This window comes from Marmota monax, unplaced genomic scaffold (genome assembly GCF_021218885.2).
Source record: "Marmota monax isolate L192 unplaced genomic scaffold, Marmota_monax_Labrador192_F-V1.1 WCK01_AAM20220418_F8-fsc00020, whole genome shotgun sequence".
NCBI lineage: Eukaryota > Metazoa > Chordata > Mammalia > Rodentia > Sciuridae > Marmota > Marmota monax.
The window spans coordinates 18,091,011-18,108,790 of NW_026692912.1; the positions used below are offsets into that span (position 1 = coordinate 18,091,011).

The window sequence follows — 17,780 nt, forward strand, 5'->3', positions numbered from 1 at the left end:
GATAAACTGAAGCCATCTGCACAGATGCATAACCTTGAATACTTTACCTCACGCTAACCCTCCTCAGGAAGATGCAGCTACTGCAGGGGATGCTGTCCCAAAATAAGACAGTGAACCAAGAAAGAGGGAGACACGGGATCTGAGAACAGAGAATCTAAACAGAAGAGAAATGAAGAACACTAAAAGAAGAACAGAGATTGTGGGGAGACTGCTGTGCAGTGTGTGTGGAGACAAGTGCAGAGACTACGAAGGCAGTTTGTTAGGACAGTGAAATTCATCCGGACATCCTGAAAGCAGATCCAGGCCAGCGAAGAGACTGGGGTTGAATTACTGATAAATGCAAAAAACATTAAGACAGACATTTATTTGTTTCAGGAAAAGGAAAATGTTTCTAGAAAAGGAACTGTAATCATAGTTTATGATGTTGCTTAGCTGTTCAAAGCAATTTACAGTACATAAACAACAAATATTTAGCTAATTGAGATTATATACATACAATTATCTATTAAAATTATCGAGTGGATAAAAGGACGCAAAGGGTAGAAATGTGTGTTGGGAACAGAAAGAGCAAAGAGTTCCATTTCTTTCATAGTAGGAAACTAATACATAACGCCTAAAACTGAAGAATCAAGAGCTATCAATATTAGTGAAATACATAGAAAAATGGTAGGTAAAGACCAAAATGTTGGGGCTGATGTTTTAGTTCAGTGGTAGAGCACTTGACTAGCACTATGAGGCACCAGGTTTGATCCTAGGAACCACATAAAAATAAATAAAATAAAGGTACTGTACCCATTTACAACTAAAAAATTAAAAAAAAAAAAAAAAGACCAAGATGTTAATGGTGTCCTTGGGAAGAAACAAATAGGTCAGGGCAAAAGAGTAGGTGACTCCTGTTTTTAGCAACAAACCTGAAGGAAATTTCCACCTTAGTTCTTACTGTGACAGCACAATGAAATTGGCCTTAGCTGGGTGTGGTGGCTACTCAGGGGCTGAGGCGGAAAGACTGCTTAAGCCCAGGAGTTCAAGGCCAGCCTGGGCAACACAGAGAGACTCTTTCCCACCCCCCAACCTCCTGAAAATGCTGATAGCTGAGCCCCATCCCAGGTGAATTGAATCTGAATCACAAGATCTGTGGATTAGGTACAAGTGGGTTTGAAAAGGGCTCTAAATGTTTCTGATGCATAGAAAGAATTGAGAACTACAGCTTTAAACAATACACACGAGTTACTTTCATAAAAATAAAAAGTAGGGCTGGGGTTTAGCTCAATAGTACAGCACTTGCCTAGCATGGGTGAGGTACTTGGTTCAATCCTCAGCACCACATAAAAATAAATATACTGTGTCCATCTACAACTAAAAAATATTAGAAAATAAAAATAAAAGTGAAATAAAAAGTAATATTTAAATGAAGAAATAAGCCTAAAATGTTTGTGTTTAAATGAAGTAACCTTTGGAAACACATACATGTCCATAAATATTCATATATAGGGCTGGGGATGTGGCTCAAGCGGTAGCGCGCTCGCCTGTCATGTGTGCAGCCCAGGTTTGATTCAACACCACATACAACAAAGATGTTTGTCTTCCGAGAACTAAAAAATAAATACTAAAAAAATTCTCTCTCTCTTGGGCTGGAGAATGTGGCTCAAGCGGTAATGCGCTCACCTGGCATGCACGGGGCGCTGGGTTCGATCCTCAGCACCACATAAAAATAACATAAAGATGTTGTGTCCACTGAAAAATAAATATTAAAAAATATTCTCTCTCTCTCTCCCCCTCTCTCTCTTTAAAAAAAAAATCCATATATATATATATATATATATATATATATATACATACATATAAAACAAAGTTGGTGCTCAAAAAACAATTCATCAAGGACCCAGTTCTCCTTTTTCATTAGTAACTTCTAAAGTGGTCATTTTTAAGATTTCTTTATACAAGTTTTTGTGGGAAAAGTAAATATCAGATACCTTCCGGTGTTCCCCAGGGGTCTGCAGATGTGAATGGGATGCTTTAGAGACACTAATGGTTAAAAAGATCAAATTGGACTGATTTGCCTACTGCATGTGGATTCCCCACTAGGGCTCTGAAAATCAGTTGGCTCTGGCTGATTTAACTCTTTAGAGGAATGACATTGCATGGGCCATCACAAACACCAAACACAAAAAAGTCCTTTCTATTATTCTACAGTTACCCTATGCAACAGAATTTTGAAATCTAGAATGAAATAATGGTGCATAATTAAATAAAAACATTTCTAATTATGCACAATGATATTTTTAAAAATCAGCAATCGACCTTCATTTTACATTCAAGCAATGCTCTGAAAACAGCAGGCACATACAAGAAATGGCATTCATGAAATTATAAAAGGTGGCATTCAGTAATGTCCAATCAAATGCAGAGAAGTCAACAAGTTACTAAAATATTCTAGATCATGTTAAACAACACACTTGACCTGGCCCAAGGGCAACACATTCTGTCATATCACCAAACTATAACAACTCATTCCTTCTAATTGAAAAGACAGGATGCTGTCTGTGAATTCTGTGAAGACACATGTGGCCTGGACACTTCTGGTTTTGTAAGTATAAATGAGGCAACCAATACACCTTTTCCTTCAGCAGCCTCCTAACCCTCTCCCACCTCTTACAATACACACAGAGTTTAACAAAGTATATAAATAACTATCCTAAAAATCAAGGGTTATAATATTAAATTGGACAAAATGGGTACCAGGAAATACACTAAAAATTTTAAGGTAGGTTGAATGCTCATACTTCAGAGTTTACTTAAAAAAAAAAAAAAAGAAACGAAACTAAAGGGGAATGAAGGGAAGGGAGGTAAAGTGGAAACAGAAAAGATAGTAGAATGAATCAGACACTACTATCTTATGTGCATATATGATTACATGACCAATGTAATTCTACATCATGTACAACCAGGAAATGAGAACTTACGCTTCATAGATGTATAATATGTCAAAATACATTCTATTACCATGTATAACTAATAGAATAAAAAATGTTAAAAAAATAGATGAATATACTTTGCCTGTTGTTACAAGAAAAAAAAAGGAACTAAACATGAAAATGAAATAGGAAACATTTACATGGTGTCAACTCTCCTGCTGCAGGTATTTCCACTGCTCTCTTGACATAAACCTACTAAGGTCTGCTTTTCCACCTAACTACACATATGAATACCCACAACAGAAACAGCACAAACGGCAGTCTGAGCACCCAGTGCTGAGAATCGAACTCAGTGCTTCACATATGCTAGGCAAGAGCTCTACCACTGAGCCATACCCCTAGCCCATCCTACTATATTTAAGAGCATATTTTTCACTAATAAAGCATTCCAGGGGCTGGGGCTGGGGCTAGGACTCAGTGGTAGAGCACTCGCATAGCACATGCGAGGTGCTGGGTTCCATCCTCAGCACCACATAAAAAAAATAAATAAATAAATAAATAAAATGAAGGTATTGTGTCTAATTACAACTAAAAAAAAAAAAAAAAAAAATCCAGGGGCTGGGGATGTGGCTCAAGCAGTAGCGCTCGCCTGGCATGCGTGCGGCCCGGGTTCGATCCTCAGCACCACATACAAACAAAGATGTTGTGTCCGCCGAAAACTAAAAAATAAATATTTAAAAAAAAAATCCAACACAATTCAAAGGACTCTAAAAACTGTGTTTTCAACTTTAAAGGTTTTCATTGCTGGCATTCTATTCATAATGATCAAAAAAACATCATTTAAATAGCAAAGTATTAAAAAAAGGATATTTAGGTTATATTATTTCAGTATTCAGGGTCATCATTCTTTTCCCTTGTCAAAATTTTATTAAAAAATTAAAGGGATGTAAAACAATATGTTGATGTTCAAAGAGTATCACTGTAGAACAACAGACCAAAATGTCAAAAACTACAGTGAACTGATGTGAAGAAGGGAAGATGTTTTAAAACTAGAAAATAAAATTAATCCACAGGTCTCTTCATGTATAAAGAAAATTATTCTGTGTTACATAACAAAAATAAACCTCCCATCACAGATCTTGGAAATCTTGATTTTTTTTTTTTTCCTGCAGGAGGATTTATTTTTTTCCACTGAATGTCCATTCATGCATATTCTTATTTCTATTCATAGCACCAGATCCTGACTAGCATGCACAACCTCAAAAGAAAAGAAACACTAAATACAAACCTTGTAAAATAAAGAAAAACAAAAGGCACGAGTTTGGAGTGGGTACACTGGGGCTGGTGCCATAAAGTCCAATGAGTGCGCTGGCTCCCGTGGAACTCACCTTGTAGGCGACACTGTTGGAAGAGTCCACGATGATAAACAGGGGCTTCCTTGTGAACGGGTAGAGATCTCCAGGATGAAGGCTGGGGAAACAACAATGGTGAGGGGTTGTGCAATTATGCCAGCCAAATCTCAGAAAATAAAATAAAAAGGAAATGGCTCATAGCTCTTTTACATGACAGCACTGAGAGAAAAACAAAGGTCAATCAAGCGAAAGACAAAAAATGTCTGTATTCCCAGGACAGGCAAGTTGGTTTTATTTGGGGGGGCGGAAAAAGTTCAGAAACAATTACTTGAGAAATCTAAGTTAAGGAGAAGTTTACATGCTTAAAAATGAGTAAGCACACAGCATGAAATCCTCAAAACTCAACATATAGGTACTTGCTTCACAGATGTCAATGTTTCCTCGAAGAACATATTTTGAAAATAAGACAATAACACAATCAGAGCTGTATTTAGTGAGTCTTCAAAATCAATATCTAGGGTTTTGTGCATGTTTGTGAATATGTGTGGGGGGGTGGTACTGGCAACTAAACCTAGGGCCTCACACATGCCTTGTCACTGAGCCTTGTCCCAAGTCCTTTTAATTTTATTTCATTTTGAGCTAGGATTCCCCAATCCCTCAACCCTGGCAATCACCTTCCTATTCTCTGTTTCTGAGTTTGACTTTCAAACACTACAAAGAAGTGAAATCATGCAGTGTTTGTCTTTCTGGGTTTGGCTTATTTCCCTTGGTGTCCTCCATGTTCACAGGTGTTGTCACAAATGACAGGATTTCCTTCTTTCTTATGGCTGAAAAATATTCCGTGTGTGTGTGTGTGTGTGTGTGTGTGTGTGTGAACACACAGGTGCCAGCATGTTAGACACTTAGGCTGTTTCCAGACCTTGGATATTGTGATACTGGATATTGTTACTAATGCTGCAATGAGCTGAGAGTGTAATTTCTCTGACATATTTTGCTGAGATATATAATTTCATTTTCTTGGATCACGAAAGTTCTATTCTTATTTATTTTTTAATTTTTTTGCAGTATTGGGGATTGAGCCCAGGGGTGTTCTAACAGTGAGCTATATCCCCAGCCCTTTTTATTTTAAGACAGGTCCTCATTAAGTTGGCCTCAAACCTGTGATCCTCCTGCCTCAGCATCCTGAATAGATGGGATTACAGGCATTTACCACTTTATCAGCATTTTAAAATTTTTTGAGAAATCTCCACATTGTTTTCCATAATAGCTGTACCAACTTACGTTCTCACCAACGGTCTGCATAAGCTCGCTATTTTCCATACCATCACCAATACTTATCTCTTTTCTTTAAAAAAAAAAATAGTGTGTGTGTGTGTGTGTGTATGCACACTATGTTTCTATTCATAGCACCAGATTTTTTTTTTTTTTAGTTGTAGTTGGACATAATACCTTTATTTTTATGTGGTGCTGAGGATCGAACCCAGCGCCTCACATGTGCTAGGCAAGTGCTCTACCGCTGAGCCACAACCCCAGATCCCTCTTTTCTTTTTGATAATAGCCATTCTTACAGGTAATAAATAATATCTTATTATGGTTTTAATTTGCATTCCCTGATGATTAGTGGTGTTGAGCACCTTTTCATATCTCTGTTAACTTTACCTAATATAAATAATTCAAAATTAAGGTCAATAACAGCATCAACATGTGGCTGGAGGGAACTTTAATCTGAAACATCACTGGACTGATCTCCCTTCCCCATTCTTTAATATGAAGAGTTGATATTTTTATGTCAAGTGTTACTAGGAATGGGATTTCAGACAAGTTCTTTCTTTTTTTTTTTTTTTTTTTTTTTAATAACAATTGTTCTCCCTTAGCTAGAGCTAATAATGGCTCAAGCAGTCAAGGTACTGTGCTTAGAAATAAGAGTAAACTTTCAGTAAGCATGGTGGTACATGCGTGAAAACCCATCGACTCAGGAGGCTGAGACTGGAATATCTCAAGTTTGAGGCCAGCCTTAGCAACTTAGCAAGAACCTAACTTGTTGGGACCTGCCACACAGGAATCGAGTACCCCTTAGCCTTGAGTGATGAGAATGTGAAGATATGGCAAGCCCAAGCCAGCCATGGGCGGTGTGTGTGTGAACTATGGGCACTGAGCACACAAAGTAGAACTATTGTTGCCCCCCTGTTTGGGTAGGACTCGCTCTGGTCTTTCCGCTTGCTCTTCAATGATCCCCACATAGCTTATGAGATGGGCATGGCCTCCTTAGATGTCAGTCAACCTGCTGACAACAGACATCACGAAGCTAGACTCAACCCCTTGAAACCTGACCCCTTGCCCCAGCTGAGTGGTTTCTCCTTAATAAAAGTTCCAGCATGTGCTCTCTCTTTCCATGGACCCCTAAAGTCAGAGGAGCCACCACAGGACCCAAAGAAAAAGGTGTCTCTGTCTTTTGTGTGATTATTTCATGCAGCTCAGTTCACCTGGAGTGACCCTGAGTGTTTTAGTCATGAGACACAACACTAACTCAAATTTAAAAAAAAAAGGAGGGGCCTGGAGATGTACCTGGTGGTAAAGCACCCTCGGGTTCAATCCCCAGTACCAAGGAGAAAAAAAAGAAAAGAGAAAAAAAAAAAGCAAACTTTTATAGGTGAGATTCTATTTGAAATTGTTCAACTCAGTTCATTTGCGCTAGATTAAACCAACAGAATCCTACATTTAAAAGTTCATATTGGGGGCCTGGGGCTGTGGCTTAGTGGTAGAGCGCTTGCTTAGCACATGCGAGGCACTGGGTTTGATTCTCAGCACCACACAAAAATAAAATAAACGTGTTTTTTCTGATACAAGGATGCTGATTAATAATGGGGCTGGGGGTGGAGAATGGGAGGAATAGACAAATTTTACATATGGCAAATGGGAAGGAGGGTAAGAGGAGGCGTGGGGCTAGGAAAGAAGGTGGAATGAGACAGACATTATTACCCAAGTACATGTATGGAAAACACACATGGTGCGACTACATTGTGTTCAACCAGAGACATGAAAAATTGTGCTCTATATGTGTAATATGAAATAAAATGCATTCTGCTGTCATATAACAAATCAGAATATGTAAAATCTAAAATAAAATAAAATGAAGGTATTGTGTCCATCTACAACTAAGAAAATTTTAAAAAGTTTATATTGGGCTGGAAGTATAGCTCAGTGGTTGTGCTTGCCAAGCATGCAGGAGTCCCTGGGTTCAATACCCCGCATCAAAAAAAAAAAAAAAAGATTCATATTAATGTTAATAGGAATTAGGATCTAACTTATTATTTATTGATGTAAATATTTACTGACTCCTTCAACTGCAATGCAGTTTTGTTCACTATTATAATAGCAATGCTTTAATAGTGCCTGACATATAGTAGATTCTCAATATTTGTTAAATGAACATCAGTCCCAAATTCTAATTTCCTAAGATAGTTGGAAACTGAAATATTGCTAGAATCCACATAAGTGTTAATTTGATTTTTTAAAATAAGGTCTTGGGGCTGGGGATGTGGCTCAAGCGGTAGCGCGCTCGCCTGGCATGAGTGCGGCCCGGGTTCGATCCTCAGCACCACATACAAACAAAGATGTTGTGTCCGCCAAAAACTAAAAAAAAAAATAAATATTAAAAAAAATTCTCTCTAAAATAAGGTCTTTATTTTGTTTATTTATTTTTAAGTGGTTTTGAAGATCAAATCCAGTGCCTCACATGAGCAAGGCAAGCGCTCTGCCACTGAGCCACAACCCCTGCCGCACGTAAGTGTTATTAATAGTAGTTTGAGGGAACCTTTCCTAGAAAAAAGTGTCCATTTCACTTTAATTACACGGGGGTTGATTACCAGTATACATACCAGTGCATTTCCTTGTGGGACTGATTTCGTTTGTGGATAGCATCTCCATTTATAATATCCCGGTTACTATTAGTAAGTACACCTCCAAAATCATAAGGACCTATAAAAACAAAGGGAAGAATCCTAGACGTCAACTGGAGGGTGACACTGATCTGATTCAGATACAAAAGTACTACATGAACCTCTCAGTAATACAAGTGGACAATAATTACAAAGTGTTTCAATTATTTCTAACATTTTAATTTAATCCAACATTTAAATGATTTCAATATATTGCCTATTTTGACGTTTTAAGAAATCATCTTATTATAATTTTTTCAAACAACATAAAGAGAAACAAACTAGAATACACTACATCCCATTAATTTAGGTAGTAAAAGGGATGAGACCTGGGATACTGAGAATGACTTTTACATTTCAAGTAAAATCTAGCTAGGCATGGTGGCACACACATGTAATCATAGATACTTTGGAGACTAAGGCAGGAGGATTATAAGCCTGAGGCCAGCCTCAGCAAATTCCCAAGACCCTTTCGCAAAATTAAAAATAAAAAAGCCAGGGAATATATCTCAGTAGTAGAGTACCCTGGGTTCAATTGCAAGTACCACATACACACACACAAAGAAAATTCAAGCGAAGTTTAAATGTCTGGTTTAAAACAATTATTTTAAAAAGAATAGTTGTAGACTGATGGGGGGGGGGTCAATTAAAAATTGAACTCAGGAGCACTTATCAGCTACATTTCCAGTCCTTTTTATTTTGAGACTGGATCTCATTAAATTGCTGAGGCTGGTCTCAAACTTGCAATCCTGCCCCAATCTGAGTCAATACAGTTACAGGTGTGTGCCACTATGCCTAACTGTAGACTAAAGTCTTAATCTCTTAAAATACATATAATTTTAAATGAGCTACTAATTGTAGCATTTAGAGAAAATTTTTAATGTAATTGGAGAATCTGATTGCTAAAACTGCCTTTTAGAGATATGTATTGCCAAATTTCAGTGTATGAAAAAAATCTACCATTATCATTATTATATCAGTCACTTGAGTTCTAGTTTTCCCCCTAGTCATATGGATTAGCCAATTCTTGTCTAAGTAGAACAACAATTGTGGGATGCATGGATAATTTCTCTCAAGGTCAATACATCAAGCAGGAACCCAGAAAACAGTATAAGGCATAAGACATGAAAAAGTTATTTATAAGTAAAATTACTAATTTTATTGTACAAAAGAACTAAAGTACTTTAAAATTTTACATCACTGCCAAAGTTTTATATTTTATGCTTTTAAAACATATCAATGGAAATATTATAGAGATTTGTTCTGCTTTGTTTTCATTTTAACATTTTAAGACAATCTGTAGGTCATGCAAGGAAGATGGCAGGGACATGCACTTTATAAAGGAATGCAAATTTCAACAAACAGATGAGGAGGAAAATGTTTAAAATGTCAAGAAATTGTTTTTCCCCAAAGATTTAATTGCCTTATTTACATCCAAGCTAATCATCTATTCTGACCAATTTCTAGATCATATATTTGGACAGTTTTTAGGCTTTGTTCTGAAACAGCATCCCAATATTTTACACACTAAATCCATAAAAACAAAATAAAGGACTGAAAACAAAAGCATAACAAGGACTTGAACTTTCACAGTTACAAAAGTACACTGATTTCTACAAAGACTTTCAGCCATAATGTAGCCACTGACCAGACCCTCTAATGCACTAACGGCTCAGGAAAAAAAAATCACTCACTTTAAGTCAATAATTAGACTTTTTATTCCATCACCCTTTTCTACTTTATTTATTTTTTGGTAATGGGGATTGAACCCAGGATTAACCACTGAGTCACATTCCCAGTCCATTTTATGTTGAGACAGGGTCTCACTAAGTTGCTTAGGACCTCACTAAATTGCTGAGGCTGGCCTAGAACTGTGATCCTCCTGCCTCAAGCCTTCCAAGTTGCTGGGATTACAGGCGTGTGCCACCCACGCCCAGCTACCCCTTTCCACTTTAAAACATGAAACTCCATAAGGCTTTGGGCAAATTTGATAGTGAAGCATGCATTTAAATTAATTTTCTGATGATTTATGGACTTCAAATAAACCAGTTTTCAAATCTGGAAGCCTCTTTAGAAAGTGTGAGGTGGTCTGTGGGCTGTGGGCCAATGTCTTGTAGAAAAGAAAGAGAATTCAAGCCCTGCTCACGACAGGGAGCATTCCTTTATTGTACCTTCACTATCAGAACGACCTGTGGGGAAAACGCCAGTGGCTGACAGGTAAATTAGAAGCACACTATTGGCAGGCAGCTCCTGAAATTAAAGAAAATCACATATACAAAACAACAAACATGGAAAAGCAACACAGTTTTATTGGGCATTTTATGTTGTGGGGAAAACAAGAATGTAAGGTAACATATTGTTGTTTTATCCAAGGGAAAAGTCACTTGCTGGTTCTGATTTAGAACTATCTACATGGCTAAGGTTCATTATGAATCTCTAACGTATAACTCTTGCCAAAAGCTGTCAAGACATTCTCTGCTTCAGAACCCTCACTATTTAGATAATGTTCTCTGAAAACCTGAAGTACAGAACTAAAGCTCTTTTCCTGATACTTAGGATGAAACCCAGGGGAGCTCTACCACTGAGCTACATACCCAGTCCTTTTTATTTATTGAGACACAGTCTTGCTAAGTTGCTGAGGCTGGTCTCCAACTTGTGATCTTCCTGCCTTAGCCACCCACGTGTCCAGGATTATAGGCATGAGCCACTGCACGTGGGATGGAAAAATAAAGATCTTGATCACAGTTCTATACCTCTCCACAGATTTCTCTAGACAAACCTAGAGCATACTACCATTTCTCATCATTTTTTTCAGATGATTAAAATGTTTCTCACAGTAAATGAAAAAAAAAGTTTCAGAAAGTTGCCTGAATATATGACATGCTATGCAACCTGCTCTTGTTTTTCAGTTTTGCACTAACTGCTAAACCTAAAGTAGTTTAGCAATAAAAATCTGAAGGCTGGAGAATGACAACTAATCAATATTCTCATTAACTCATGGTCAGAAACATTTACAAATTATAAGCAATTTTCATTCCAAAAATAGCTATATTTAAAACTATATTCTAAAGTTTGTATTTATATATTTATAAATATATAAATTTATATATTTATAAATTTCATTTATGTATATATTCTGAAGTTTTTATTTATTATATTTAGGACTATTATTCTAAAGTTTTTCATTTTCCACATTTTACCTAAACTCTTAACTCAAATATTCAGATAAGAATGACTCTTGGATCCCCTCAGGGCATACTTTCCCCACATGGGAAAAAGTGTTGTATTACACGTACCTTAAAAGATGCTGCTAAGAATGTGTACAGCTGACTGAAGGTTGGTTTGTAGAGCAGATACTTGTGGGGGTTTTCTCGTCTGGTAGGTTTGTCAGCTGATTCCTATATTTACACACAGAAACCAATACACATAAAAGCATATTTGACAGATGAATTATCAATGCCAACATTACCTCTCCTCCCTATCAAATATCCTTTTTTATGTTCAGTGTATGATCTATTTCTCCTTATCCTATCAAGAGAGAGCTCTGTGTTCATATGCATACATTTGAATGTAAAAATCAATAAATACCACATGAGGAACATGGAGGCAGCAAGGGAGTTGCCACATTTGCAAATGTAGGAAGAAGATCACCTGCATTCCTGGTTTATTCATCTGGGAAGCTAAATTCATCGGCTCTCTCTCCAGGGCTTGTAACATCCGAAACATGTCAACAGTTAGTTCGCTGAACTTAACCTGCAAGATAGATAAACCTGGGCATTAATGCAGCATGCAGATCTTGTGGCTTTTTGTTTTCCTTTTTCAATGCTGGGGATTGAACCTAGGGCTTGCTAGGCAAGCCCTCTGACACTGAGCTATGCCCCCAGCCCCAGACCTTGTGGACTTTAATCACATTATTACTCTTGACTTTCATGTGTAGTTAATAGAATTGAGTATTTGGGAATTTTCAAAAGAGAGGAAGGGTAAAGAATTATGCAGTGACATCCACATGATTATCATCCAGATTCTATAATTTCTTGTTGTTGGCTCATCACACATCTCTCTGTCTATTCATATCTCTATTGATCCATTCATTTCCTTAGGGATTTTTTGTTTTAGCCATCCTGGTCCCCTTCAGTATCAAACTCAGGGCCTCACACGTGTTCGGCCCATACTCTACCACTGAGTTATATCCCCTCCTTAGGTTTTGTTTTGTTTTGGCACTGGGAATCCAACTCAGGGGCACTCTACCTCCGAACTACCTCATCAGCCTTTCTACTTTTTCTTTTCTTTTTTTCTTTTTATTTTTTTAGGTGTAAAAAATATGACATACTATGCAACCTTCATTTATTTATATGTGGTGCTGAGGATGAAAGCCAGTGCCTCACACATGCAAGGCAAGCGCTCTACCACTGAGTCACAACTCCAGCCCCCTTATCAGCCTTTCTTATTTTGTTTTTGATAGGGTCTAAGCTGCTGAGGTTGGCCCCAAATGTAGGATCCTTTGCCTCCAGAGTCTCTGGAATAATAGGTATGCACCATTGTGCCCAGCCTCAGGTATTTTTAAAAACAACAGAAATGTAGTTTCAGAAACTATATAATTTCCTACAAAACATGCTGATTCACAGCTAGGCTGAGATATATGTGGACTCATTTGAATAATCTCTTCAGTATATGTTGGTACTACACAATACTTAAAACTGCATCCCTTTTCATTTTCAATAATACTTATATACAACTTCAGGTGGGCACATGTACCCACTTCTACAGAATAAAAGGAATTTTTTAGTTAAAGAAAGAATCCATTTATGAAGAATATTCACTAGAGTTTCAAACATTTAACTCATTTAAAATATCTATCTCTACATATGTCTATATCTATCTTTTTTTTCCCCCTCAGTGCTGGGGATGGAACCCAGAGCCTTGAGCATGCTAAGCAATGTTCTGCCACTGAGTCTCAGCCCTCAGCCCTCATTGAATACACCTTTAAGCAGACTGAACAAAATTTTTTAATTTTTCTCAAACTTTCAAAGAACAAAGTCACATAGATGGGCACTTTTGGCCATGCTTACTGTCTCTACTTGAGTTTTCTGAAATGACATAAAACTGCCCTAAAGATCCACATATTTACCACCTCTATTACCTCTGCACAAGAGAATAAAAAAATACCTTTCAGACCAGGGCTTAGACGTTAAAAACTCTCATCATCTGTTCTTTTTCTTTGTCTAAAATGAGGCAAAGAAGTAAGAGTGCTTGCTCCAGGGTATGACTGGCAAGGTCCACCACCGGAGCATACTAAAGAACAGATGCTACGCACAACAGAATTACAGACCCTCACATTAGCCTGATAACAGCTACCCCTCTTGAAATAGATTATTTTCCTGTCAAAAGAACACACTGCACTTCAGAGTTCAAACCTGTTAGTCCTTAAATGATCTGTCATGCCAGGACTCACTTGAATTGCTCTATTTCCTGTTCCTCAATGTAGGAAAACTTCCTCCAGTCCTTTACCTCCTCACTAGCTAGCCCTTTAATTCTCCTTTGCTACATCTACCTATCTACCCATACACCAAGCCCTAAACTCAAGCAGTCTTTGACATCTATTCTTTCTTTCCTTCTGTTTCCAGTTTTTTATCAAATGTTTCTGGCTGTATTTTCTGTCTTTTTCTTAGAACTGTGGAGCGAACCCAGCGCACTTTACTACTAAGCCCCATTCTATGCCCCCTTTTAAAATTTGAGATAAGGTCTTGCAAAGTTGCTGAGATCATAGATCTGTGTCACAACACCCAGCTCTATGTATTTTTTGAAACCATTCTCCATTATCATCAACACCCCTTTACTAAAGGATAGTTACTACCATATGCAAACTTCACTACATGGGAGTCAATCAAAAATCAGCAAGCAAGCAAAGAATTAAGACTATAAAACTGAAGTAAGAAAGAGAAATAGGCATTAGAACAGAACCATGGGTGATCTAGATAATGCAGTTGGCAGAAAAACCTTAAAGTAACTGACAAATGTGATCAATTAGAAAGGAAATGTAGACAGACATACTGGCACATGCCTGCAATCTTAGCAATTTGAGGGGCTGAAATAGGAGGAGTACAAGTTCAAAGCCCACTCTAGCAACTATAGCCAGACCAATCTCCAAAATATCTCCAAACTAAAAATAAAACAACAACAAAATGGGAGGTGAGTGGTCTGGGGATGGCAGAGTGCCCCTGGGTTCACACGCCCCAAAAAAAGAAAAAAAAAAAGAGATAGACAGAGAGACACAGTAGCACACAAATAAGAGAGCTTTGTTAGAAAATTAATATCTATACAAACAGAATCAAGTGGAAAGCTAAGGAACTAGGAAAGATCACATATGAAATTTTAAACTTAGTAAAAGGCTTAATAGTAGATTAGACAAATAAGAAAATTAGTGAAGTGGAAAAAAAGTGAAGTGAAAATAATTAAAGTAGAGAAGCAAAATTACAGAAAATATAGAAAAGAATGTAACAGCCACGAGTGACACTGTTGGTCTCTATAGACATGTTACTGGAGCCCTAAAAGTGGAGGAGAAAAACAGTGAAAAGATAAATCGTATTTGGAGACAATAAATATATTTAAAATACATGAAAGACATCAACCTACGGATTCTAGAAACTCTGTGAACCTCAAGCCAGATAAAAAAACAAAACAAAATACATTTGGCTATACCACAGTAAAACTGCAAGAAACAAAGATAGAAAATCTTTAAAGAACATATAGGAAAGAAATATTTCCTTAAACAGAATATGTGATAAATAATAAATCTAACAGTTTCAACAAAAATAGGTCATTTCTCAACAGAAACAAGAGAAAATGTAATTAGATGTAGAAAATGACAATGGAATCAAGCTCAAGTTATAGAGCTAAAAAATTACAGGGCAATAAAGACATATTAGGGCAAATAAAAACTGAGAAAATTCATTCAAAGTACATATGAAAAAATACTTTGAAGAAAGTCAAATGAGAAGAAATACAAATAAACATCAAGTGTACAAGACAATATGAATAATTTCTTATATGAAATACAGAGAATTAAAAGGTTAAACCAAATCAATGCAAATAGTTTAGGCTTCGGCCTGCAAAACACTTTAGCGTGCAAAATACCTAATCACAAGTTTTCTTTAAAATCTACAAAATGTTTGATTTACTACCTCTACTTTTATCAAAAGTTATTAAACACTGCCAAGAAGCAGGAAACTGATCAATAATAAAAAAATAAATTAAATAGTCAATCTATAGATGCAGATATAGAAATGATGAAAAATTAGAAGATAAGGCTATTAAAACAGGTATTATAACTAATCAAATATTTAAAGCAAACATACATAATGAAACAGAAACGGTGACACAAAACGGAAGCTCTACATATGAAAATATAACATCTGAAATAAACATGTTTGGGGATCTGATTAACAGCACATTGAATACTGAAAAAATAAAATATCAGTGAACCAAAGTTAAAAGCAATAGAATCAACCCAAGGGAAGGACAGAAAGAAAGCTTTAGGACTATAGATACTACTTAGTGGTAGAGTATTTACCCAGACTGTGTGTAAGGCCTTGGGTGTGAGCCCCAGTACCAAAGAAAATAAAATGAAAATTCAATTAAATTTATTATCTTCATTGGGCTTAAGGGATAATATAAAAGTCTAACAGTTTGAACCACAGACTCAAAAACAGAAAAGTAAAGCAGGGATGGAAATAATGTTTGAGAAAATACTACCTGAAAAAATTTCAAGTTTGAGGGAATTATAAACACATATATCCAAGATAATCAACAAATCTAAGAAGAATAAACACACATACACATGCACACACACAATTAAAATCATAATCACACTGCTGAAACCAGTAATAATGCAGCCAAAAGAAAAAGGACATATTACAAGATAGAATTTTTCAGACTGCTGATCATAAATTGTACAAATAAAAAGACAATGAAAAAAAATCTTTAAACTGTAGAAAAAAGTGGACCAGAATCTTGTATATAGCCCAAAAATCTTTCAAAACTGAAAATGAAGTAAATAGAAAAAAAATATGCAAAACAAAAACAAAACAAGCCAAGTGAATTCATTATTAAAATACTACATTACCAGAAATATTAAAGGAACCTTATGCAGAAGGAAGTAATAACAGATGACAACTCAATTCTACACTAAAAAATGAAGAATGGATATTACAAATAAGTTGGTAAATCTTAGATTTTTTTTTTGGAGACAAAGTCTTATTATGTTGCCCCAGGCTAGCCTCAAATTGACAATACTCTTCCCTAGGCCTCCATACTAGTTGAGACTATAGACATGTGCCACCAAGCTGAGCTCATACGTAAACTCTTATTTTAATCTCATTTTCAAATTTCTTCAAAAGATAATTTTGGGTTGGGTACAGTGGTGCATGACTGTCATCCCAGCTACTCAAGAGTCTGAGGCAAGAGGATTTTAAGTCTGTTAAAGCCAACGTAAGTTAGCAAAGCTCTGTCTGAATAAAATTAAAGAGTTAGGGAAGTAGCTCAGTGGTAGGGCACTTGCCTAGCAGTCCAGAGGCCCTGAGTTCAATCCCCAATAATGAAAAAAAAAAAAAAAAAAGATAATTTACTTTAGCCATATTGAGGTTCATAACATGAATTGAAGGTATGTCAACAAGAGCAAAGAGGATGGTGTGTGCTATGTACCACTGTAAGAGTCATAAAAGTCACAGGAAATTAGGAAACATTTTGAACTGAAAGAAAACAAAAAATACAATTTATCAAAATCTGTGGAATGAAATTCGTAATGTTTAAAGGGAATTTTATACCTTTCTATTTTTATACTAGAAGAGAAAAAAGTTTTAAGATTTACAGTCCCAGGATCTATCCATTAGAAGAAAAAGAAAGCACAAATGAAACTCAAAGTTGGAGGAAGGGAACAATAAAAATAAGAGCAGAAATCAAAAAAAGAAAAAATAGACAAAGAATAGGGAAAAATTAATATCTCATTTACAACAAGATATCAAGGCCCAATAGAATGGTACAATAATGAAGTTAGGCATGGTGGCGTACTCCTATAATCCCAGGAACTCAGAAGATAAGAATAAAGATGGCAAGTTCAAAACCAGTCTCTGCAACTTAGGGAGGCCCTAAGCACCTTAGTAAGACCTTGACTCAAAATAAAAAATAAAGAGTTGGGGAGCTGGGGATGTGGCTCAGTGGTAATGTCCCCAGGGTTCAATCCCCAGTGTACAAAAAAAAAAAAAAAGCGATAATGAAGTCAATATGATATTAACATAGAAGACACAGACCAAAAGAACAGAATCAGATTTAAACATATTTGACACATATTTGTGATAAAAATGACATGGCCTATTTAGCAAATTCTGTAAAAATCTCCTGAAATCAACATGGAAATTTTGACCTATATACTTCTCACCAAAATAAAAACAAATTCCAGATTGACCACAGATCTAAATGTAAAAGATAAAGTAATATTTTGTTTTGTTTTTGTATCACGGATTAAACCCAGGGGCCCTTCCACTAAGCTACATCCCCAATCCTTATTTTTTATTTTTAGC

The 17,780-nt window shown here is 36.3% G+C and overlaps 1 protein-coding gene across 11 annotated transcripts in view; it reads right to left on the reverse strand.

Moving 5' to 3' along the window:
• Positions 1–17,780, reverse strand: part of Scai (suppressor of cancer cell invasion) — a 167,545-nt gene that overhangs the window by 35,683 nt on the left and 114,082 nt on the right. For 10 of the 11 annotated variants that reach the window (XR_009227442.1, XM_058581748.1, XM_046451908.2 and 7 more), the window contains 5 exons: positions 11,857–11,958; positions 11,502–11,603; positions 10,377–10,455; positions 8,146–8,245; positions 4,304–4,385 (listed from right to left, as the gene is read on the reverse strand). Coding sequence is in view for 10 of the 11 variants with exons in the window: in XM_058581748.1 (XP_058437731.1) it covers positions 4,304–4,385; positions 8,146–8,245; positions 10,377–10,455; positions 11,502–11,603; positions 11,857–11,958 (465 nt within the window). In the remaining variant the exon portion in view is untranslated. The remainder of the gene's footprint in view (positions 1–4,303; positions 4,386–8,145; positions 8,246–10,376; positions 10,456–11,501; positions 11,604–11,856; positions 11,959–17,780) is intronic. The other variant, XM_058581747.1, reaches the window with a different exon arrangement.